We start from the raw sequence: 26,263 nt of genomic DNA, 5'->3' as shown, positions 1-26,263 counted from the left end.
TGTCATCCTACCCGTCTTTCTTTAATTATGACACAGTCACCTGCTCTTCTTTATGTCAGTGTAACTGTGCTTATTTAGGGAGTAAGTCTTCACATGAAAGAGGAAGGAATGAAGCTATTAGAATAGATTTCTAATGTGAGATAAAAGGCCCTGTCCTGAGAAGACGATTTGGATTATCTGGATAATCATTAGGACATAATGTTCTGATGAAAATCATAATTGTATATAATTTGGAAATTGTATAGTATCTATAAGTGTGGACATTATAAAAAGCTCTATTTGCTGATTTGAATTCCTTGCTTTAATTTTATATGTTTTGAAATAAAAAGAGTAGGTTTTAAAAATCCGCAGTTAATTGTCTGTAATGGCAGCATTACATTAAAGCAAAATTCTCAGGCCTGGAAATGCATTAAAAACTTGAGTGTTTTTAATGTACTTACAATTGTTATTTCTGATTATGTCAGATATAATGATTAGAAAGCACATAGTATCACCAGTTACCAAAATCATTTTTTTTTTTAATCTTTTAAAAATCCAGTGAAAAAGAGGAGGAACTGGCACAGGCATGACTACACAGAAATTGATGATGGTTCCAAACCAGTGCAAGCTGGAACTAGAACTTTCATTAAGGAATTACGCTCTCGAGTCTTCCCAAGGTATGGAAACTTACTCTGATAAAAGAAAATATAAGAATGTAAGAATGTCGTCTCATAGAGTGACATTATATAAAGGCAATGTTTTCAAACTTAGGCTGCAACCCATTATTGTCCTCAGCCGGCTTTTCACCTTTTTTCTTCCTTAATGAAATAGAAAAGTATCAGTACATTCCAAGTAATAGCAGTAAGTAAGCATATTTTCATGGAACTTTTGTTACATGTATATGCACACTGGGTCACCCTGTAAAAACATTTAAGTGTGGGCCACAGTCCAAAAAGTTTGAAATACACTAATCTGAGGGAGTTGTTCCCAGTACTTAGTTCCTTTTGATATGCAGCTGCTACCTGTTTTTTCCTTTTGCCTCACCTTCTCTTGTTTTCCCAACTCTGCTTTTTCTCCATTGCTTTTATGTGCATCTCTGCCCTAGGTCCACCAGAAGCACACACAACCACTGCAGGGGTGGGCTTTTTGATTTTTAAAAAAATAATGGAATATATTTGAGTTGTCTGGCTCAAAGAGAGTGGAAAGCATTATAAAGCATTTAATCATGCTAATTTAGATCATTTCCTTCTCAGTGCCTGACATCTATTTAAAGTGATAATGCTTAATAGGCTTTTACACAAGATCATAGTCAGGCTTGTTAAAGAGGGGAAGCACAATTTAAATTTAAATCACAGTATCACATGCAGCTTATTATGGAATTATTTCAGATCCTGAAACGATAAAACCCCTGCTATTTCTCCTCAGTCTTTAGAATTCCTCTCTAGCCCCCTGCCCCTTAATCCTTACACAGAAACATATAATGATAAGTATCTACTGTTGGCTCCCTCAGGTCTGTTGAGAGACAGAAAGAACACATATTTAAAATGTAGTGTTTCCACATGATTTTTGTGGTGTTAAATATGCTATTCTCAAGTATTCTTTTTTATCAGTTTCCAAGTTGTAGGAGAAATGTTTGCGTGTTTTCTTTTTTATTGGCTCATGCTTGATTGGTTTGTCACCTAAGCCCAAAGTTTTCGGTCTGCTTCTGTTGGTGGGCCTAAGAGAGGTTTGTGAGCTCCCTAAAATGGTATGTATAATTTAGTGTCAGTTGGGAGTGTCCATTTCTCAGGGAGAGGAGCTATAGCTTTCTTTTTTTTTCTAAATAGGTTTCTGACACAAAAATGTAATGTTAAAAGCACTGGCCTAATAATTTATGTGACTTTACTGCCAGTGACCACAGATGAGAATGGGTTATAGAGATGATCACAAATGTCCACAGTGTAATTACCATTAGTTCAGGGTCTTTGGGTTTTAATGCCATAAAGCTTTACATCATTTCAAACCATAGTAGAATAGCAGTAATTATTAAATTACACATACTTGATATGATTAACACAGAAGTGTATAAAATAAAGTGAATGAGTTATCTTTCCCCTCTCCTATTTTAAGACTTAGTGTAAGTTTTTTGAGACCCTTTTCTACATAAAAACATTAAAACATTTATATATATGGATGTATGGATATATATAATCTTAAAATGGGGTTATGTTATGCATAGTGTTGTACAATTTGCCTTTTTTACTCTTATTATGTTTCATAGATATCCTTCCATATGTATGCATAGATTTGCCTCACTCCCTAAATGCTGTGAGGTATGCAGTAATCTATAGGTGCCATAATTTGCTTAACCATCCCCATGTATGTTTAGTTTGTCTCCAAATTTTCCTCTTGCAAAAAATGTACCTATATTTTAAACACTTGTCATTATATATGTTTGATCAGAAGGGGAAGTAAAACACCAAACATGTGAGATCAGGGAATACAAGTGATTTAAAATTCCCCCTTAGAGTGAAGTTGAAGGAATTACTTAATCCTCAGAGGTTGGGGGAAGGAGGGACAATTGTGGATGCTTATTGGGGAAACTAAGAGGTAATACAGAGCTCCAGTTCAGTAGGTCAGTCAAATGAAGAAGAACAAGATTACCTAGGAAAGGACTCTCAGTTTTCTTAGGCCTTAGGCTTGCCCTTGCCTTACTGAGAGGATGGGAAGATCGGAGCCCAGTAATTCCGAAAACCAGCATCTCCTGTCTTCTTGCTACCTAGGCAGCAGATGACATCAGATAGTTAAGATCTGATTGTATAAGTGGAGACTATTGTGTTTTAACCTTTAAGGCAAGTGTTGCACTTAATTTTGAATGTATAGCAGCTGTAGAGCAATTGGGAGCTAAAAACTGGAATGCCCCATTGGAAGAGATGTGGTGGGCAAAGGGACAGACTACACTTATGTTAATGTAATGCCTGTAACGTGTTGATCATCAGAGAGGGCAACTGGAGATCCAGCCATTCTTGGCTTAAAGTTACTACATAGTATTAAGACTTACTAGGCCCCGCGCAGTGGCTCACGCCTGTAATCCCAGCACTTTGGGAGGCCGAGGTGGGTGGATCATGAGGTTGGGAGATCAAGACCATCCAGGGTAATGTGGTGAAACCCTGTCTCTACTAAAAAAAAACCAAAAAACAAAAAAAAGTTAGCCAAGTGTGGTGGCGGGCGCCTGTAGTCCCAGCTACTTGGGAGGCTGAGGCAGGAGAATGGCCTGAACCCAGGAGGTGGAGCTTGCAGTGAGCCGAGATCGCGCCACTGCACTCCAGCCTGGGTGACAGAGTGAGACTCCGTCTCAAAAAAAAAAAAAAAAAAAAAAGACTTACTAAATACTGGTTGTAACGGGTCATTTAAATCAGTAGTTGTCAATGGGAGCATTTTGGACGCTTGTCTCAGTGGGCGGGGACCAGGGATGCTAGTCATCTTTCAATATGCAGAACAAGAATTAATTGTTCTGTGTTCCATTAGACTTTAGATAGTTGTGTAGAATTTTATAGTCAGATAAAATCTGACTCATTTTTATTTTTTATTTATTTATTTATTTATTTTTGAGATGGAGTTTTGCTCCTGTCGCTCAGGCTGGAGTGCAATGGCGCAATTTCGGCTCACTGCAACCTCCGTCTCCCAGGTTCAAGCGATTCTCCTGCCTCAGCCTCCCAAGTAGCTGGGATTACAGATGCCCACCACCACACCCAGCTAATTTTTGTATTTTTAGTAGAGACGAGGTTTCACCATGTTGGTCAGGCTGGTCTCAAACTCCTGACCTCAGGTGATCCACTCACCTCAGCCTCCCAAAGTGCTGGGAATTACAGACATGAGCCACCGTGCCTGGCCTGACTAGTTTTTATTCTAATGCACACTCTACCTTTTGCTCTCCCAAATTTCTACACATCCTGTATCAAGTGGCTTCTGGTGTTACTATTTAAGTTAAATCTAACCATTCATTACAACTAGTTGTAAGCATCCTATTATTTTATGATGTCTTCTAGTGTAGTTTACATACTAAAATACAGGTTGAGTATCCCTTATCCAAAATGCTAAGGAACAGAAGTGTTTCAGAAACGATTTCAGATTTTTTTTTTTTTTTTGGAATATTTGCATTATACTTAGCAGCTGAGCATCCCTAATCGGAAAATCTGAAATGCTTCAGTGAACTCTTCAATGCTCAAAACATTTTGGATTTTGGAGCATTTTAGAGTTTGTATTTTTGGATTAGGGATACTCATCTTGTACATATTTTACTATAAACTAGGTTGGTTTTTTCTTTTTGCATTTAGACCACTTTATATTTCTAATTGTATGTATTGAATTATGTATATTACATTATCTATAAATTTTAGTTTAGGATAGCAAAAGATTTACAAAACATTTGTCATTAAAAGAAGAATGAGATATGATAGGTTAAGAACCACTGATATAGATAATCCAGTATATGAATTAACCCATCACTACAGCATTTTTTTTAAACTGACCTTACCAATAAAAATGACATTTTTATTCTTATGTTTTTCCTTAGTGCCGATGAAATAATTATAAAGATGCATGGCAGCCAGCTGACACAAAGATATCTGGAGAAACATGGATTTGATGTCCCTATTATGGTCCCTAAATTAGATGATCTAGGACTCAGGCTCCCTCCACCTACATTTTCTGTGATGGATGTGGAACGTTATGTAGGTACGAACTTTATTTCTTTAAGTACCTAGGAAAACATGGTAAAAGTAAAAATGATAGTCCTGGTAATATTAATGGTTAAATGAAGAAATGTCAATTTAGTTTTCTGCTCAGAAAAGTGAGGCTCAGTATCATCTATATTGAAAACTAGTTTTTCTCAGCAGACCTACAACTGTCAGAAAAACAGAATGACAATTTTACTTGTTCTTATTTACTCAACTTCATCCTGCTGCTTTCTTTTGTGCCATTACGTTTTCTGATACTTGCTTAGGGAAAATCATTACTGAGGGATAGATATAGATACCAGGAAGAAGATATTGGAAAGTTGGATTGGTTGTAGGCATCTGTAGGATACAGGTGCAAAATTCCCAGATCCCAGTACACCAGCTGCACAGTTAGTCCTCTGGAGTCTGCTTTGTGACCTGCTGCTGCTTAGAGGAAAGGTGGTAAAAAGAGCAGATCATTTTCAAACCTGTTTTTATAATAATGACTTGGTGAATATTGCCATTTAATGATGTCTGGACTTAATTTGTGATTTTGAAAATTCCTCAAAGAAACAGAAAGACATGAGAAATAAGGGAGGAACCCCTATACCCCTTGCCATGTTGTTGACATTTTTAGTCATTTCATTCATTGTCATGATATTTACAGATAAAGCTGACTATACGTAGATGTCATTTCTTGTCAGCAGTAGATAGAGAATATTTGAGATTAGATTCCAAATCTATTTTGACTCAAAGTTGTATGTTTACTACATTATCTACTCAAATGTTTACTACATTATCTCCTCAGCATGGAATATCTGAGAACTTGTCCCTTTATCGAGCCATTGGTTGACAATTCTCGTTGATTATTGTTTCACTGAGGAAATCTAACTAAATATCGTAACTTCACATTCAGCTAAATTTGAATATTTGACAAGTGAGAGGATGAGGCTATTTGACAAATGAGAGGATGGATTAACCTATTTGCGTAGATAGCATCTGCAAAACAGATAGCTAGTGTAATACATGTGCCAGAAAAAAATGCTCAAACTGCTTGATAGCTAACTTTTTGGTGCTGCAGAGCATTTCAGTTAAATACTATGAGCAGAACTGTGTTGCCTCCTGAAGATAAAGAAGTCTATAAGGCAAGACTTTCTTAACCTATATGAAGTTGCATTAAAGTAAGAAAATGGCATTTATTTGTTTTCTATTTCGGATTGGTTAAGTATTGCCATATTTTGAATTCTACCTTATCCCATGGTCCATTGTCAAACTAATTATGCTTCCTAGTGTAGCAGTGCAGTGGTCTGTAAACATCACCTCATGGGTTTATACGAAAACTGTAAATTAATCACAATTTGGAACTCAGGCCTTTGGACACTGGTACTAATGTGAACTAATTTTTGCTTCCCAATCACTAATTTTTTCTTGAAGGACAATATTAGAAGGCAATATCAGGAAGGCAGAAATTGTCCTGGTCAACTTGCATGCTAATTCTCCAATGAGTGATGTGTTTTTTTTTTGAAATGATAGCCTTAGAATATTTTAGGTGTTACAAAAGTGAAAGGGAAAAGTCAATCTCCTCATTTTATGCCCGAGAAAACTGAAATCCAGACAATGTTGCACAATTTCTACATGCCAATATAATGTATTTTTTTGTCATTATGAGCTGTACATCAAGATATCATTGGTATACAGAAAGCTTTGTAAGCCATGTACACTTTTATGTTCAGTGTAAATTGTGCAGCTCTGTCTTACTGCTTTCCTTTTCCTCTGAAAAATTGTCCCTTTTTTCCTGAAAGGTCCAGTTGAACTTGAGAAATTAAGAGTATAGGGAAAATCTTTGTCTAGACTACATAGTTTTATAGTTGGTTTAATTATCAAAGTTAAAATATTTTTTGATTAGAGCATCTGCTGATGTAACTCTTAAGTCCAATAATAAGACTGTAATTTTTCTCTGCAGGTGGTGACAAAGTGATAGATGTCATTGATGTGGCGAGGCAGGCAGACAGCAAAATGACACTTCACAATTATGTTAAATACTTCATGAATCCTAACAGACCAAAAGTGTTAAATGTGATCAGCCTTGAATTTTCAGATACAAAGTGAGTAGTTGGGTATTTTGGTTTAGCATTCTGAGTGTTAGCTAAATGTAGTGTAATGATGTATTTATTTTAGGAAGAAACATAGTTGTGACTTCTAAAGTTGTCCAGTGGTAGCAATGTTATAAATTTTGCATTAGGACGCTCAAGAGATATTTAGAAATAAGATGTATTTTAAACTTTTGGCTGGGCACGGTGGCTTATGCCTTAATCCCAGCATTTTGGGAGGCCAAGGCGAGTGGATCGCTTGAGGCCAGGAGTTCAAAACCAGCCTGGCCAACATGGCGTAACCCCCTCTCTACTAAAAATAACAAAAATCAGCTGGGCGTGGTGGCACATGCCTATAATCCCAGCTACTCAGAGAGGCTGAGGCACGAGAATCTCTTGAACCCGGCAGGACGGAGTTTGCAGTGAGCCAAGATTGTGCCACTGCACTCCAGCCTAGGCGACAGAGCAAGACTCTGTCTCAAAAACAAAAAAACATGTGTTTTAAACTTTTAAGTGTTGTTGTTAACCTTAAGTTCCATTTAATTATTTGGTTTGGGAATAGATGAGAAAAGCAGTTTTTAAGAATTTTTAATTTGCATAATGTGGGTGTGTGTGTATGTTTGTTTTTTAAAAGGATGTCTGAATTGGTGGAGGTCCCTGATATAGCCAAAAAACTTTCCTGGGTGGAAAATTATTGGCCAGATGATTCAGTCTTTCCCAAGCCATTTGTTCAGAAATATTGCTTAATGGGAGTTCAAGACAGCTATACAGATTTCCACATTGACTTCGGTGGAACTTCAGTCTGGTACCATGTCCTCTGGGTAAGATTGGGGTATTTTTTGTTCTCTCACTGACAAAAACATATAGCCTTAGTTTTTCAGTGGCGTATTCATTTCTTGTAAATGTTACTTGTAAAGGGGGAAGTTTTTTTCTTTACTTTTTAACCAGGAACTGTCACTTTGCCTTTAAACGTTACGATTTTTTTTTTTAAATCTCAAATAATGGAAGAGCCGTGACTTTTAAATTTATATTAAATTTACTTTCTGCCCTCATCTTTTAAGTTGGTTTCTTTTAGCCTTTTGTCTCTTCTTGATTCTTTTTCCCCTAGTTAATTAACCTTTAATCCCTGAATTAAATATCTGTGAAGGAGCAAAATTACAGTAATAATTGCTTCTGGCCTTAATGTTGGGCTAGGATAGCTTGTTGGATAAGTCAGGAATGCCTATAAAAATACCAGTTCTTGGCTGGGTGTAGTGGCTTACACCTATAATCCCAGCACTTTGAGAGGAGGCCAAGCTGGGAAGATTATTTGAGCCCAGGAGTTCAAGACCAGCCTGAGCAACATAGTGAGACCCTGTCTCTAAAAATAAAAATAAAAACATTAGCCAGGCATGGTGGCTCATTCCTGTAGTCACAGCTACTCAAGAGGCTCAGGCAGGAGGATCACTTGAGCTCAGGAAGTTGAGGCTGCAGTGCTCTGTGATTGCACCACTGCATTCCAGCCTGGGCAACAGAGCGAGATCCTGTCTCTAAAAATAAAAATAAAAGTAGCCAGGCATGGTGGCTCATGCCTGTAGTCATAGCTACTCAAGAGGCTGAGGCAGGAAGATCACGAGCCCAGGAAGTTAAGGCTGCAGTGTGCTGTGATCACTCCACTGCACTCCAGGCTGGGCAACAGAGCAAGACCCTGTCTCTAAAAATAAAAATTAAAAAATTAGCCAGGTGTGGTGGCTCGTGCTTGTAGTCACAGCTACTCAAGAGGTTGAGGCAGGAGGATCACTTGAGCCCAGGAAGTTGAGGGTGCAGCATGCTGTGATTGCACCATTGCACTCCAGTCTGGGCAACAGAGCGAGACCATATCTCAAAAAAAAAAAAAACAAAACAAAAAAACAATTATTTGCAATTTATATTCACCTTGCTTTATCTAGAGCTGCATTGTTCAAAACAGTTGCCACTAGCCATGTGTGACTAAATTTAAATAATTAAAATGGAATGTAATTAAAAATTCAGTTCCTTGTTTATACCTAGGCACATTTCAAGTGCTCAGTAGCCACATGTGGCTAATGGCTACTGTATTGGTCAGCACAGATACAAAAAATTTCCATCAGCACAGAAAGTTGTATTGGAGAGTACTGATGTAGAAACTCAGTCTTCATCTATATCAAATGCTTGTGCCTCAGCAATGTTCTGGGCTATATTTGTTGCTGGGTCCTTGGGTTCCTGTTTTTTTCTTCATGAAGTAGCAAAGAATTAGTTTATTAAAGGAAGCTCATTTATAGGTTTTTAAAAATAATCATTATGCTGTGGATCTTAGTAGAAAGGGCAAAGCTTGCAGAGATGACTGTGGGCCTGTCAACACATATTTACTTCTCTATTTGACAATGAGAGGAGGTCAGTGGGATGTTTGTGCTTCTCTGCCCTCCTGTCTTACAGCTATTTCTTCAACACTATTGACTCCTTATCAGTTGAGGAGGGGGAGCTTTAAACATGAAAACATTTACTAAGGGCAATAGCTACTGATCAGGTGTGTGAAATACGTCTTTTGAACCTAAAAGAATCTGATAATTATCCAATTTAATTTGTATCATTGTATTGAGAAATTGCATCAATGTAGGCTATCCTAAGTATGGCTTTTGCTTTTTCAAAAATAGTATGATACTTCCTTTTAGGGTGAGAAGATTTTTTATTTAATAAAGCCAACAGATGAAAATTTGGCACGTTATGAATCTTGGAGTTCATCTGTGACCCAGAGTGAGGTGTTCTTTGGAGATAAGGTGGATAAATGCTACAAATGTGTGGTAAAGCAGGGACATACCTTATTTGTTCCTACAGGTAAGGTTTTCATCCCATCCCCTACTCAACATGGTTGATAGTCACATGGACTTGGCTTTTAACTAGAACCTCTGGCTTTAACATGTTTGGAAAGTAGTTTTTATGACATTTGTTAAGAAATAATTCTGATCTTGGACTTTTACGTTTTGTTCCTTAGAGGGTTTCTCTTCTAGTTAGGACTTCTTTTGGCATTGTATTTATATCATTTGCCTTCATTTTTATTTTTATTGAGAAAAAATTCATATACCACAATATTCACCCTTTTAAAGTGTACAACTCAGCAGTTTTTAGTAGATTAATAAAGTTGGGCAAATATCACCACTATCTAATTCCAGAATATTTTCATCGTCTCAAAAAGAAACCTCATACTCTAGCAGTCACTTCCCATTCCCACCTCCACTGAGCCCCTGGCAACCACGAATGTACTTTCTGTCTCTGTGGATTTGCCTCTTTGGATACTTCATGTTGATGGAATCATACAATATGTGGGCTTTTGCATCTAGCTTCTTTCACTTAGCATATTATTTTCTTTTCTTTTTTTTTTTTTTTTTTTTTGAGACAGTCTCGCTCTGTCACCCAGGCTGGAATGCAGTGGCGTCATCTCGGCTCACTGCAAGCTCCCCATCCCGGGTTCATGCCATTCTGCTGCCTCAGCCTTCCAAGTAGCTGGGACTACAGGCGCCTGCCACCATGCCCGGCTAATTTTTTGTATTTTTAGTAGAGACGGGGTTTCACGTATTAGCCAGGATGGTCTCAATCTCCTGACCTCGTGATCCGCCCACCAAAGTACTGGGGATTACAGGCGTGAGCCTCTACGCCCGGCCAGCATACTATTTTCTAGGCTTATCTATGTTGTAGCATGTATCATTACTTCATCTTTTCATGGCCCAGTAATGTTCCATTGTGGGATATACAGGTTGAGCATCCCTAATGCAAAAGTCCAAAATCTGAAATGCTCCAAAATTGAAAGCTTTTGAGCATCTGCGTGACCCTCAAGAGGAAATGCTTATTGAGGCATTTTGGATTTTGGATTTTCAGATTGGGGATGCTCAGCTGGTAAGTATATAATGCAAATATTCCAAGATCCAAAAAAATGTGAAATCTGAGTACTTCTGGTTCCAAGCATTTTGGATAAGGGGTACTCAGCTTTACCGTATTTTGTTTATCCATTCACCTGTTGGTGGGCATTGGGTTGTTTCCACATTTTGACTATTTGGTGCTGCTTTGAACATTTGTATACAATTTTTTATGTGGAGGTATGTTTTCCTTGCTCTTGGGTAAATATAGCTTGTAGTAGAATTGCTGCATTACATGGTTTAACTACGGTTAACTTCTTGAGGAATTGCTGACCCGTTCTCCAAATGGCTGCACCATTTTATGTTACCACCAGCAGTGTATTTGGGTTCCAGTTTCTCCACACCCTCACCATTCTAGTGGGTGTGATGTGTCATGATTTGGATTTGCATTTCCTTAATGAGTAATGATGCTGAGCATTTTTCTTGTTGGGCATTTGCATATTTTCTTTGAGAAATGTCTATTCAAATCCTTTGCTCATTTTAAAATTGTGTTGTCCTTTTTAATTGTTGAGTTTGTAAGCATTCTTTATTCTCTGTACTAGACCCATATCAGTATGTATGATTTGCAAATAATTTGCTCCCATTTTGTGGGTTATCTGCTCACTTTCTTGATAATGTCCTTTGATGCACAAAAGTTTTTAATTTTGATAGTCTTAACTATGGTCAGCTCTCCATTGCTGTTAAAGACCAAGCCTGTAAGAATCTGGGCTGCTGTCCCAGGACAGTTAGGACAGCAAAGGGTATGTCTTGAGAGACCCTCAAAGAAAGGATTTAGTATCAGTCTTAGCTGTAGCCTCAAGTATAGGTATCAGGCCTCTCATTTTGAGATGTAAATGAATGTAGAGTATAGACTGTCCAGACCAGTGGTTTTGAGAACTGTGTGCTGGTTTTGGTGACCCTAATGACTTTATAGTTCACTGGGATCTGTCCCTGCAGGTCCTGCTGAAAGCCTTGCCTCTGGTATATATAATAACAAATGTATGTTGAATAAATGAAGACATGCCTTAGAACTACCAGAATATTTGCCTAGATAAGTAACAGTATTTTCATTGTGAATGGGCTCATTCACATTGTGAATGCCCCTCCCTTAAATCTTCCTACTTTTATATTAAGTATTTTGTTGTACCCTCTTCAAAATCATAAATTGACATAGAATAATTTTTTAAATTGATTTAATGTCCTAACTAGAATATAAAGAAGAAATAAAAAGGTAATTTATAATGAAATGCTATTTCAGTATGTGCCTGTCTAGGCACAGCAGCATTAGAGAACAGAATGAAATGGTAATTGCATAAGGAAGGAAATCAATCTAGGTGTGTGTCAGTGGCAACACAAATTCTGTCAGTAGCACTGGTGTAGGTACTGATACTTCCTCGAATATCAGAATCACCTGGAAGGCTGGTTACAACACAGATTGCTGGACCTCATGGCCAAGGTTCGGATTCTGTGGATCTAGAGTGGGCCTGAGAATGTGCATTTCTAACAAGTTCTTGGCTGATTCAGGTGCTGCTGGTAGGGGGACCATATGTGGAGAACCACTGCTGTAGGCAATGTGATTTTTTTCCCAAGGTAGTTAGCAACTGATAAGCTTCCAAACTACAGTACAGTTTTTGTATTTCAAAACCGTGAAAATATACTGTGTGTGGGTGTCTGTATATACAGATATATGTAATAATATATAATAATAGAGTTCTAATTTCTAGGCTCAGATAGTTAATAGGACAGGCTTTGTACCTATATGAATACACAGGAAAATTTGACAGTCCCGAGTGATGCAGGACAATTTCATTTTGTATGGAACTGTCTCACATGTTGCACGCCTGGCTCCCACTCACAAAATGCCAGTAGTGCTACCAGATCATTGTGACAATCAGAAAAGCCCCTAAACGTTCTAAAACATCTTGAACAGGCAGTACTGCCACTATTGAGAACCACTGATGTGTAGGATTTGGAGTTGGCACAGACTTCTAATTTGTGGTTTCAAGGTCAAGCTCAAGGCTTTGTGCCTTTGAGCACAGAAATGGGCACACTTGAAAGTGAGTCCTTTGAGGGTTTTTTGTTTTGTGTTACAGTTCAGTGAGGGGTCAAAAGATGAAAAATATAAAGAAAACAGGATTTGTGTATTTTAAAAGCTAATTTGCATACAAATATGTGTGTGTATTTCTGGTGAAGTCTTTTTTTTTTTTTTTGAGACAGAGTCTCGCTCTGTCGCCCAGGCTGGAGTGCAGTGGCACAATCTCGGCTCACTGCAAGCTCCGCCTCCCAGGTTCACGCCATTCTCCTGCCTCAGCCTCTCCGATTAGCTGGGACTACAGGCGCCGGCCACCACGCCCGGCTAATTTTTTTGTATTTTTTTTAGTAGAGACAGGGTTTCACCGTGGTCTCGATCTCCTGACCTCGTGATCCGCCTGCCTCGGCCTCCCAAAGTGCTGGGATTACAAGCGTGAGCCACCGCGCCCGGCCAAGTCTTTAAGTCTGCAAACATTTTTTTCAAAAGTTAGATGTTGTGTCTTAGAAATGGTTCTCACTTTGTAAGCATTTGTATGGGAATACAAAATACAATTTTTTGGCAACACCTATATTTGTAGGACCATAACCCTTCATAATTAAATGTGGGTGATCTACCTTTTCCTTCTACAGAGTCAGGTCTCTGACTCCTCTGATCCTCCTCTGCTTAGTCCTTTCAGGGCACACACCAGGGCGGTGAAGTGTCCCATCAATCCCAGTGTGCTCTCTAATGGAAAATGTGCTTTTCTAATTCAAACCAGATTTGGCTGGTCTCAGAGTAAAATCTTTAACATAAAGTTGGGTTGTGTTTTTAAACTAAAAAAAAACAGGCTGGGCACAGTGGCCTCACGCCTTAATTTCAGCACTTTGGGAGGCCAATGTGAGAGGATGACTTGAGGCCAGGAGTTTGAGACCAGCCTGGGCAACAAAGTGAGACCCCATCTCTATTTTTAAAAAGAAAAAAACAAATACAGTAACAACTACAAAAACCGTCACCTTATTTCTCAAACTCAGCATAGAGCCTACCATATAATAGGCATTTAATAAATAATTAAATCTATAGATTGTAATAAACATTAACTTCTCTAGCACTGAAATATGAAGTAAACTGATATTGATATTTTGAGTTACTTCACAGGTAGATATCCTGTTTGTTTAGTTTACATATTGAAAAATGACTGCTTTATATATTTTTAACCATTTTAGGGTGGATCCATGCTGTGCTCACTTCTCAGGACTGTATGGCTTTTGGGGGGAACTTCCTGCACAACCTTAACATTGGCATGCAGCTCAGGTTTGTGTCATCAGTATTTAGATGACCTTTTGTCCTTTTTAAAAATAGGATACTCTTTTTAACTTAAAAAAATCAATAGCTTATTTTATTTGAGATTCCATGGAAATAGTCCCTGAGATATTATTAGGGATAGGAGCTTTTAACAAAAGTAGTATTTTAAAATTTTGCCAGGAGGATAATTTGCATTTCAAATCTAAAACAACAACAACAAAAGGGAACTTATTCAGATAATATTCCAAATTTCAAAATTTTGTGAAAATGTATGTGTTCTCCTTTGGCTATTTTTGCAATGAGGGAGATGAACAAAATCTAGTCAGACTCAGATGTGACATATGGTGCTAGAAAAAAGCAACCCTAAGTCAGGACTGCTATCAAAACATCTGCTTTAATTTTGCTGCAGGTAAAGGATTAACAGCTGTTTCTCCTCCGTATGAGAATTTGACCTTTGCATAACTCTCTTCTCCTGGTAGTCTAATGAGTGTTGACTTTTACTAGGTAATACTGCTTATGGTAAAAATGATTTCTGATTGATAAACTGCATCAGGACTGGGAGAATTAGAAATACCTAGTTAGGAAGCCATGTCTCTGGACTTGCCTGAATGTGGTAACTCTTGTAACTTGGCACACTCATAGAGATCCCTAGAAGCTATGCATCTGTGTGTGGCGTTATTACAGGAGATAGTGGCTCTTACAGGGCATAAGGCTTTAAGCCTTAAACAGCTCCCACACCTACCAAGTGTGGATCTTGTCTTTTTGTACCTGAGCTGTCCCTGAGGGAGGGATGGCTCCTGTTTAATTCTTGCCAAGTGTGGTCTTGAGCTGGAATGCCTAGTTGAGCCTAAATAAAACTTTTTTGGGTGGGTATTGCACTGTTGTCTCTAACACATGGAGGTGTTTTCTGAAACACACAGTTTTATTTATTGTAGTAGAACCCTCATAAAAATATCTTTTGTTAAAACTAGGATACAAATCCCAATGTGTGATCCTGATGTGAAGTCCAATACAATTCTTAAGTATACCATCAAATTCCTTAAAGTCAGAACCTGGATAAGATCACAATTCAGTCTTGTCCAAATGTAATGTTGCTAAGAAGTGTAAAATACTTCACTGGTCTTATATATCATGACCTGGTTATTTTATTTTCCAGTTGGTTACTTTCATCTAACTTTGAAATGCAAATATTAATATTAAAAATTTCTTCAAATTCATTTAGGTGTTATGAGATGGAGAAAAGGCTAAAAACACCAGATCTTTTCAAATTCCCTTTCTTTGAAGCCATATGTTGGTTTGTAGCCAAAAACTTGCTGGAAACCCTGAAAGGTAATTAATAATTTGCATATTTGTATATGATATGATGCATATTGTTTGTAAATTCACTCATAGCCACCTGACAGAGAGAGTCCCTTTTCTAGTAGAGTATGGATGTCACTCCTATTTTGTTTTTTAAATAAGTGGTTTTCCCCCATCCAGGAACCTTTTTAGCAAGTTAGAGTCTCTAGTCCATAACTTGACAATCCATGTTATTAAAAATTTGTTATAAAAGACCTGGATCAGAACAATGTAGGTAATATTAGAAATGTTCATTCCATCTAGTATTCTAGAAGCCTGCACACGTCATCAAGCACGTAACAGTGCCTGACTCTCAAAAATGCAGTTTGTGTCAAGAGACTGTTACTTAATACACGTTCCCAAAATTTGCTTTTAAAAAAGCAAACTAGGCTGGGCACAGTGGTTCATGCCAGTAAGCCCAGCACTTTGGGAGGCCAAGGCTGGCAGATCACCTGAGGTCAGGAGTTCAAGACCAACCTAGCCAACATGGTGAAACCCTGTCTCTACTAAAAAAAAAATACAAAAATTAGCCGGGCATGGTGGTGCATGCCTATAATCCCAGCTACTTGGGAGGCTGAGGCAGGGAGAATCGCTTGAACCCGGGAGGCAGAGGTTGCGTTGAGCCCAGATCATGCAATGGCGACAGAGCAAAACTCCATCTCCAAAAAAAAAAAAAAAAAAAAAAAAGTCAGGTTATGATTCTGTAGTTGAAGAAAAAAACCTTTTTTGAACTTGTCTTTATAGTTGAACCCAAAAGCTACTTTATAAAAGGTGGAATTTCAGACTTTGATGTTTTAATATTTTGGTTTAATTATCTTTGAGCACTCAAGTTGGAGACCGATGTCACTTGCCTCTGTTTTCTGCTTTTCATCCTCTTGTGCTAGTGAGAATAGTTTGTCTGCTTTTTGTGTTGTCTAACTTTTCTAGTCAGTTTGTAAATAATGCTACTATTATAGTTGACAACTCTCAGAATAAACAGATTAAACAGTAAAGTTTATTGTGAACATTTGCTTCTTTTTCCATTTTAAACAAGAAGAAAAGGTAAAATGAAAAGAAATAACCAAAAATTTACTTCCCAAGATAGAATGTACAGAACTAAAATGATAAAACTCATAGAACAATGGTACCCTAAACCCCCCACCTCACAGCATAGTGCAGAGATGTCCTGGCAGTGCTTCTGGTGTGTGGGATGGCGGTAGAATCCCATGTATGAGAAGGGGACAGGTCCTTTCTTCACAAGACCAGTCTTTGCTCTAGAAATGAATCCTTATCATGAATCCCTGACATGTTCAGTGTTTTCAGTTATTTTTCTTGGCTGTAGGAATGTCACAGGAGACTGTAGAGTGTCATACATAGTTTTCAGTAAAATACTGGACAATAGAGTTTATAGTCTCCCATGTAAGTGCAAGCCTAGACAGACAGAAACACTTTTATATACTTATAAAAACAAATTTCCTTGTTTTGTGGAAATAAATCCCAACTGTTGAACCTTCTGGTTAAGAGATTGACAACTCTATACTTGGTTCAGCATACTTTCTCCCCTCTTTTCTCTCTTCCTATCCCAAGACTCCAAGTTCCTGTCTTATGGTTAGCTAGGAGAAACTATCCACGAACACACACACACACACACACACACACACACACACGCCTGTAACCTTGGGGTGATGCACAGTGGCTTTTCTTTTCTACTAATGTCTAAGAGAAGCTCATTCTTTAACTTCTTAAAACAAATTAAGAACTTTATCTGAAAGACAAAATCTTGCCATTGCTCGTGAAGCCACAGGAGCAATTTGCTTAGTCTTAGAACTATTTAGTCTTTGTGTTAGGCCATCAAAAGTTCAGAAACATGGAGGTCTGATTGAAAGTATGACTATGCATTAAAGACTTTGTTAAAAAGGATTATTAGAAAAGGGTATTTGTAGGTTGTTTTAAGATGTTTCATTTTATTAGCCAGATCAGTGTAGAATACCTGGCAATCATAGTGATTCAATCCAGTCTCATCAAGGCAAAAGCCAAATGATCATTATAGCAATTGCCATCATTTTAAGCGTTCATCCTGGAAACAGGAATAGTGGTCGTGTGACCCCAAATTATGTTGTTCTTTTATCTGTAACCTTTTTACTTTACATTGTGGCCTATTGTTTGCCAGCTCTCAGACTGTTCTAAGGCTTATATGGTGGGTTAAATGAGGTTGAATCATCTGAAACTCTTTACTGTGTTTCATGTCAGTGATAGTAAAACAGTGAACCAGTTTGGATTTGTGTAAGGAAATTAGCCACTGTGCAGGAGCGAAGTCCTTTGTTTCAACTTAGCTGAATTTTGGACTACATCTAATATATTTTGTTTGTTTTAGATTATCACAATTTGATTAAAAAAACTCAAGACATTTTCGTTTATGTGTGTTTATATTTACTTTATCATGTTATTAAAATAGTTGATTATATAGATTGCACACACGCACTGCATACACACATACACATTCATACTGTGTAAAGAATAAGGCTGTTCTCACTCAGGTAACCACCACCCAAATTAAACAAAAACAGCCTTGCCAATACCTTAGAAATGCTCTGTTATCTTTCTCATTACACCTTTCCGTTTCGCTTCTAGAGATAACCATTATCCTGACTTTTGTGATAATACTTTTCTTCAGTTTTATCACCTATGTTATAAACTAAAATAATTTAATTTTCTCCATTTGTAAACTTCCTACAAATAAATTCATACTGATATTCTCTTGTAACCTTTTACTCAGCATTGTTTGTGAGATTCATCCATGTTTTTGTGTGTGACTGTAGTTCTTTTTCATTGCTAGAGTATTCTGTTGTATGAATATACTATGATATATGTATACACAAACACACACTGATTCTGCAAGTTTGACATTTTGGAGTTATTTTTGGTTTTTGACAATTATGGAAAATGCTGCTAAGAAGTTCTTGTCTTTGTCACCTACTACAACAATTACTCCAGAAAACAGGCCTAATTGCTAGGTCATAGGTAGAATTTAGTAGTTGCTGCCAAATTGCTTCCAATTCCCATTTCCATGGCAGGGCAAGAGAGTTCCCAAAGCTCTATGCTCTGGCCAACACTTGGTATTGTTAGGTTATAATTTTTGCAAATCTCATGGATATGAAGTAGTATTCTTTGTGCTCTTAATGTACATTTCCCTGATTATTAATGGAATTGGGTATTTTTTTCATATGCGTATAGGCCTTTTGGATTTTCTCTTTACTGAAGGACAAAATTTCTTAAATTTAAAATAGTATTTTTTTCAACTTTTATGGTTAGTGCTTTCTGTGCCTTGTTTAAGTATTTCTTTCTTATCCCAAGGTCTTGCAGAGATCCTTGTTTTCTAAAAGCTTTTACTGTTTTCTGTTTTGCATTTAGGCCTTTAACTCACTTGCAATTGATTTTTTTCTTTTTCTTTTTTTTTTTTTGTGAGTGTTAGAAGGGAGTATTTTCACTTGCTTTCGTATAAATATCCACTTGTCCTAGCACCATATTTTGAGTAATCTATTCTTTTTCTGTTCTTCATAAACACTGCTTCTCTCCTATATCATGTGTTGATATCTGTGTAGGTCCTGGGATATACACACACACACACTCACCCACCCTTCTGTTCCAGTGGGCTAGCAGTCTGTCTCTCCACCAAGCACACTATCTTACTAACCTTTGATAAGACTTGATATCTGGTAGGTTCTCCTTCTTCAAGTATGTCTTCGCTTTTCTTTCCGCTTTCATTTTTATATAAATTTTTGAGTTACCCTATTACAAGCTGACACCACCCTACCAAAAGCAACCAAACAAGTAAATAAAAACATGGAGATTTTTATTTTGAAGATGTTAATTCTAGAGATGAATTTGGGCAAAATTTGATGTCAATAAATATTGAATTTTCTAAAAATGATATGGAACATCTCTATTTATTTAGATCTTTAATGTCTTGGCATTTCTTAATTTTTTTTGGTAGAAATTTTGCATATATATCTCTTGCTAGATTTATTCCAAAGTATTTCTTTTTTTAGTGCTATTATAAAAACACATATCATTGTGTTAGTCTGTTCTTGCATTGCTATAAAGAAATACCTGAGACTAGGTAATTTATAAAGAAAAGGGGTTTGATTGGCTCAGAGTTCCTCAGGCTCTACAGGAAGCACGATGCTGGCATCTGCTTAGCTTCTGGGGAGGCCTCAGGAGACATAACCATGGTGGAAGGCAAAGGGGGAGCAGGAGCAAGATAGGGTGAAGGGGGAGGTGCTGCACACTTTAAAACAACCAGATCTCACAAGAACTCACTTGTCATGAGAACAGCACCAAGAGGATGGTGCAAAACCATTCATGAAGGATCCAGCCCCATGATCAAATCACCTCCCACCAGGCCCCTCTAACAGTTGGGGATTACAACTGAACATGAGATTTAGGTAGGGATGCAGATCTAAACCGTATCAGTCATTACTATGTATATACATATGGTTGAACTCACATGAAATTTCTGTTTTGTACTTCAAAAATAGTCAAATATTAGCAATTTCATATGGTTCAACTTACCATGTGATACTGGAATATAGAAGCAGTTAATTATTATACTGATTTTAGCAACCTTGTTAAAATCTATTGTTTAATCATTTATCTGAGGCTTTTTTTAAATTCTCTAATACACAGTCATATACATCCTCATTGAATAATGACAGTCTTGTTCCTTCTTTTCTAATATTTATATCTTTTTTTTTTCATTGCTTTACCGGGTTGTCTAGGACCTCCAGGGAAATAGTGAATAGAAATGGCAAAGGGGGGCAGCTCTATCTTTGTTCCCAGTCTCAGAAGGAAAGCTTTCAGTCTTTTGCCATTATTACCTTTGTTGTAGGCTTTTTATTGATAACCTTTATCAAGTGCTTGTCTATTCTAAGCTAGCTAAGAGGTTGTTTTTTCCTTTCTTTTTTTTGGGGGGGGGGGGGACAGAGTCTCGTTCTGTCACCCAGGCTGGAGTGCAGTGGCACTATCTTGGCTCACTGCAACCTCTGCCTCCCGGGTTCACGCGATTCTCCTGCCTCAGCCTCCTGAGTAGCTGGGATTACAGGCGCACACCACCACACACCTGGCTAATTGTTTGCGTATTTTTAGTAGAGACAGGGTTTCACTATGTTGGCCAGACTGTCTCGAACTCCTGATCTCATGATCTGCCCACCTCGGCCTCCAAAAGTGCTGGGATTACAGGCGTGAGCCACTGCGCCCGGCCTTTCCTTTCTTTTAAAAAATGATCAGTGGTAGTTTAATTTTTATCAAAAGCTTTGCCTGCATATATGAAAAGTTCCATGATCTTTCGTCTTTAACCTTTTAATTTAGTGGTTATATTAATTGATTTTCTAATATTAACCCAACCTATAATTTTTATATACCATTAGGTTAGTATATTGTTTATATTCTACCTATATGTTTACATTTGATACATTCTATATATATTTACATATTACATATGAGTGTGTGCATATGTGTGTATTTTTTTGATTTTGGCACATGAGTGAAATTGGCTTGTGCTTTGTTTTCTCATACTGTCCTTGTTAGATTTTGGTATGAAAGTTATGCTAGCCTCAGACAAAAAGCTGGGATTGTTCCTTCTGTTTCTCATCTCTGGAGGAGTTTGTGTACGATTGGAATGATTTTCTTGAATGACTAATAGAACTCACTGGTGATCTGGGTCTATAGTTTTTTTTTGTGGGAAGATTTTTGACTGCTGAGTCAGTATCTTTAGTGATTAAAGGACCATAAAGGTTTACTAACTAATTATTGAGTTCATTTGTATAAATTATTTTCTTAAAATGTGTCTAGAAATTACATCTAAAATTTGACATTTGTTGGCAGAAAGTTCTTCATGTTACCCTCTTACCTACTGAGTATCTGTGGCATTTGTAATGACATTATTTCTATTCTCCATACTGGATATTTGTGCCTGTTTTCTCTTTATATTAATTTTGTGGTTTTTTTTTTAAGAACTTGTCTGAGGCTCTGTTTGCTGTTTTGTTAATTTTTGGCTTATGATTTTTATCAGTTTTTTTGGTATTAAAACTTTTTTGTACATCTTCAGCTCATTAATTTTCAGCCTTCTAACATAAATATTTAAAGCTATACATTTCCCTGTATGTATAGTATACAACACATTTTGATATGCTTTCATTATTTAACCAACATATTGTCTGATTTCCAGTGTTTTTCTTTGATCCAAATGTTAGTCTATTTTTTAATATTTGCATTTCTTAATTTCTAAACATAGAGGCTTTCTTTAGCTTACCTGCATTATGAACATATATATGGTTTAGATCTTGGACTTTGATGAGACTTGTTTATGGTCCTGGAATATGGATGAGTTTTGTAAGTGTTCTGTGTGTGTTTGAAAAGAATGTGTTTTCTGCAGTTGCTGGGTACGATATTCTATTTATGGCCATTGCATCAAGCTTTATATTGTTCAAATTGAATATATGCCTAGGGATTTTTTTGTTTTTAGTTCACTTACTCTGTCTCTTACCAAGAGAAATATTTGAAAATCTTCCACTGTGATTGTGGAGTTGTTTATTTCTCCATGTAGTTCTGTCTAGTTAATTGTTTTCTATATTTTCAATACTATGTTATTGAGTACAAATTCTAAGTGGTTACATACGTCTTTCTGGTGAATTGAATCCTTGGTCATTATGAAATAACCCTTTATTAATGACAGTTACACCCCCTTTCTTTTGGAAGCTTGGTATCTTTTTCCCATCCTTTTATTTGAAACTTTTCTATATTTGTTAATATGGTATGTATGCATATTTAGCTTATTTTAAAATCTGGCCAGATACAGTGGCTCACGCCTATAATCCCAGCACTTTGGAAGGTCAGGCCTGGAGGACTGCTTGAAGCCAGGAGTTTGAGACCAGCCTGTGCAACATACTGAGACCCCATCTCTACACAAAAAAAATTAAATCCAATGAAATGGTCTTTCTTTTAACTGGAGTATTTAGTAAATTACATTTAATGTAATTCTGTTTCTTGTCTTTTTGAATTGATTGTTTCATATTTCACTTTTTATCTTTTTATTAATTTGGAAGTTATATAGTTTTATATTTGGTGGCTACTCAAAATCTGAAGTTAATCCCTTTAACTTTAGAACATTTTAACTTTTTTTTTTCTCACCCCATTTCCATTCCTACAGAACTGAGAGAAGATGGTTTCCAGCCTCAAACTTACCTAGTACAGGGAGTGAAAGCACTGCATACTGCTTTAAAATTATGGATGAAAAAAGAAGTAAGTTGTTTCAACAGTGAAATCACTGTGTTTTATGTCACAAGATTAGGAAAACAGAGTCCTTGTGCTATTTTGGCAGCACGTGTGAATGCCAGTAGTTGAGGGAATAGAAATCAGGCTTTATATACAACCTGCATTTTATTATTCAGTATATACAAATGTACTGGTTTCTTTTATGAGAATAAAGTATTTATGTCTTTAATCTTCAATCTGGAAAAGAAAGTAATTCAAGTTTATTTAGGAAATTGACTAAGAAGTGAGCATACAGATATAGAATAATAAATAACATTGAGCTCTTACAGTTGTGCTATAGTGTGCTGAGAGCACTGTGCTTAATCTTTATACACATAATCTCATTTAATCCTGCAAGCCAACTGTGTGAGGTCTAGGTGCTATTGGTACCACCATTCTACATATGGGAAAGCCAAGGTTCAAAGAGTTAAGTAACTTGCCCAAGAGAACTGGTGAAGTTAGGACTTAAAACTTAGATCTCTGGGACTGCAAAGCCTATGCTCTTTACCACTCTGTTAGATTTATGTAAAAGTGAAGGAAAGGAGAGACCAAATTTCAAGCATGAGCTTTCCATTTTCACGAAAATATGAGCTAGTTGTTTGCATTTGAATCCCACCACCTCCAGATCTCCATTTGGAATTAGTGTTTCCTTCCCTTATGCATCCATGCTATATTTCTTGTGCCTATGGGCTTAAAACAAATGTTTATAAAGTAATATGTTTGTGTTTCCTTCAACTGGGTCTGTGAGCTCTTGAACAGGGACTGTCTTTCTCATCTTTATTATAACTCCATGGAACTTTGCACATAATACTTTAATAGGTGATACATACATATGTGAGCTGATGAAAATACATGTCCATATTAATTTCTTTTCTTTTTTTTTTTTTTAGACAGAGTCTTGATCTGTTGCCCAGGCTGGAGTGCAGTGGCGTGATCTTGGCTCACTGCAACCTACGCCTCCTGGGTTCAAGCGATTCTCTTGCCTCAGCCTCCCGAGTAGTTGGGACTACAGGCGTGCACCACCACGCCTAGTTAATTTTTGTATGTTTTAGTAGAAATGAGGTTTCGCCATGTTGTCCAGGCTGGTCTTGAGCTCCTGACCTCAGGCGATCCACCCGTCTTGGCCTCCCAAAGTCTTGGAATTACAGTCATAAGCCACTGTGCCTGGCTGTGTCCATATTAATTTCTTGAATGTCTCCTTGAAATAAAAATCTTGCACGTAAGAAATACTGGGAGACAGTAATTAATAGGTTACTGCCTCAATGATTTTATACTCCCTTTTCACTGTATTATCATTGCCACATATCTACCAGAGCACAATAGTGTGGAAGCATTCAGGAAAATAAAAATCATGTCCTCCACTCTGAAAGACCTTATTTTCTAGGTGACAAGGAAAGCCATAAGCAAATTTAAAACTGTTTAACAAGATAAAAACAAAACAAAGCATATGTTGCCAAAACTGTATAATTTGTTTCCTACTGAAGGCTTTAGATGTGTGATTCTCAAATTTGTGACTTTATCAGAATTCCCTTTAGAGGTTTTTCTTTTCTTTTCTTTTTTTGAGACAGAGTCTCACTCTGTTGTGCAGACTAGAGTGCAGTGGCACAATCTCGGCTCACTGCAACCTCCACTTCCTGGGTTCAAGTGATTCTCCTACCTCACCCTCCAGAGTAGCTGGGATTCCACGCCTGGCTTAGTTTTGTATTTTTAGTAGAGATGGGGTTTTGCCACGTTGGCCGGGCTGGTCTCGAACTTCTGACCTTAGGTGATCCGCCAGCCTTGGCCTCCCAAAGTGTTGGGATTACAGGCGTGAGTCACCGCGCCCGGCCTTCCCCTTTCCTGTTGATGGGATCTTTTTCCTATTTTGCTTTTGACTATTAAAAGGAAAAAAAGTACAAAAATTTATTCAAATTAGACTTCCCAAGAGAAACTAGGATTACGTTAGTGTCTGTGTTCTCCTTAAAAATCCTTGTGCATTATGAATTAAATGTTAAGCTTAATTTGTCACTTTACGAATTAGTAGTAGTAGAATTACAGTAGGATTTAAGGAGTAGAGTACAAGGTTACTACTCAATATAAAGCAAAATTCACTGTGAGACAAGTCTGTTTTTAACACAGTCTAAGAGGATTTTGTATGTTAATGAGAATCTCCTTAGAAGGCATTATACTAGCTACACGAACTCTGAAACCTGACGTACTAGTATTTGGTGATGTCTGTAACAGTCTAGAGAATCCAAAAATTGGTTTAGTAAATTTGTTTTTACATACTAAAGTGTAAATAACTTTGGTTTTCTTATTTTTGTTAATCCAAATACAGCTTGTATCTGAACATGCCTTTGAAATTCCAGACAATGTTAGACCTGGACACCTTATTAAAGAACTTTCTAAAGTAATTCGAGCAATAGAGGTAAGAGTGGAAACTGTCATGTAAATGCTTGATTATTATCTGCTGTGAGAAGCAAATGGATCTATTCCACTCTCTACAAATATTTAAAAACTCTTACACACTTAGAAGACATATAATGAGCTGAGTCTTTGGAGTTTTCTCAGGTTTTCAGGCTTCTGAAGTCCTTAAGAGAAATTTATAATATTCTAATGAAGTAATAAGGAAACAGTTACTAGTTTACTTTAGGATACTTAAAAAAAAAATCAAAAATACAGAGTATAAACAGTAGAACTTTCAGATCCAGTTAATTTCAGCTACCCAGAGAGGAATACATGTTTATGTAATTAGAACAAGAGAAGAAATGTAAGGTGAATGAGTCAAGCTAGGGAAGCTGGGATGGAGAGAGGGATGATAAGCAGTAGAGTGGGGCAAGGAGATGCTTAGGTAAATGCCCCTTGATAAAAGCTCATAAAATCTGATTAGATATTTTAATTTATTGAGAGCTATTCTCGGTGTTTAAGAAAGGGTGTTTTAAAGTAATTCTTCAAGAAGGTTGTTCTGTTAGTGTCTAGCTTAAATTGAGAGGAAATTAGGTGGAGGAATGGAGGCCAGCTGATGATTTAACAGCTTACATTAGGGCTGTGTTTGGAGAATGGAAAGAGGTATACATTTACAAAATATTAAAATGCTTGGTTTAATATCAATGGATAGAATAGTTTATATAATTCTCAATGTGTTCAGATATAGGAGAAAATTATGTTCTGTTTTTAAACTGTTACAGTAACCACATTTAAATTGATGTAGTATCAAAAGTCATATATCTGATCTTAAAGATATATGTAAGTTTATACATATATAAATCTCATGCATGATAACCAAAATGAAGAATAAACTTACTGCGAAAGGTATGATTCTATATGAAAAAAACTATAAATCTTTACTTATGGAAGTAAAACAATAGTTAAATAAATGGGGGTGTCATCTCTGAAAATTATCAACTCTAAATTAGTATTACAAATTTAAAGTGGTAAAATACACTTGGAAGAGTAATTAAACTGGTCCAGAGAGCAGTCAGTCCAGGATGGATCAGAAGAATGAAAGGATCCATATTTGTTATGACCTGAAATTCAAGTTTAACTGGGTGTCTTATACTTTATCTGGCAATCCTATCCAGGAAAGATGTCTCCAGAGAAAAATACACAATTATTAGATTACCAAATGTGTTTGAATGTTTGTATTCTTCTAGTGGATAATTTGGGAATCAATTAGTGATTGAATAAGGG

The 26,263-nt window shown here is 36.9% G+C and overlaps 1 protein-coding gene across 3 annotated transcripts in view; it reads left to right on the top strand.

The window, feature by feature from the left end:
* KDM7A (lysine demethylase 7A) overlaps positions 1 to 26,263 on the top strand; it is a 94,171-nt gene that overhangs the window by 47,156 nt on the left and 20,752 nt on the right. For all 3 annotated transcript variants that reach the window (XM_063641652.1, XM_055284214.2, XM_055284215.2), the window contains exons 3-11: positions 539 to 656; positions 4,535 to 4,695; positions 6,640 to 6,781; positions 7,401 to 7,587; positions 9,436 to 9,598; positions 13,888 to 13,975; positions 15,189 to 15,295; positions 22,491 to 22,582; positions 24,912 to 25,001. In XM_063641652.1, coding sequence (XP_063497722.1) covers positions 539 to 656; positions 4,535 to 4,695; positions 6,640 to 6,781; positions 7,401 to 7,587; positions 9,436 to 9,598; positions 13,888 to 13,975; positions 15,189 to 15,295; positions 22,491 to 22,582; positions 24,912 to 25,001 — 1,148 coding nt within the window. The remainder of the gene's footprint in view (positions 1 to 538; positions 657 to 4,534; positions 4,696 to 6,639; positions 6,782 to 7,400; positions 7,588 to 9,435; positions 9,599 to 13,887; positions 13,976 to 15,188; positions 15,296 to 22,490; positions 22,583 to 24,911; positions 25,002 to 26,263) is intronic.

The sequence above is a fragment of the Symphalangus syndactylus genome, chromosome 6, assembly GCF_028878055.3.
Source record: "Symphalangus syndactylus isolate Jambi chromosome 6, NHGRI_mSymSyn1-v2.1_pri, whole genome shotgun sequence".
In the NCBI taxonomy this organism is placed as follows: Eukaryota; Metazoa; Chordata; class Mammalia; order Primates; family Hylobatidae; genus Symphalangus; species Symphalangus syndactylus.
This window is presented reverse-complemented; position numbering and strand designations above follow the sequence as displayed.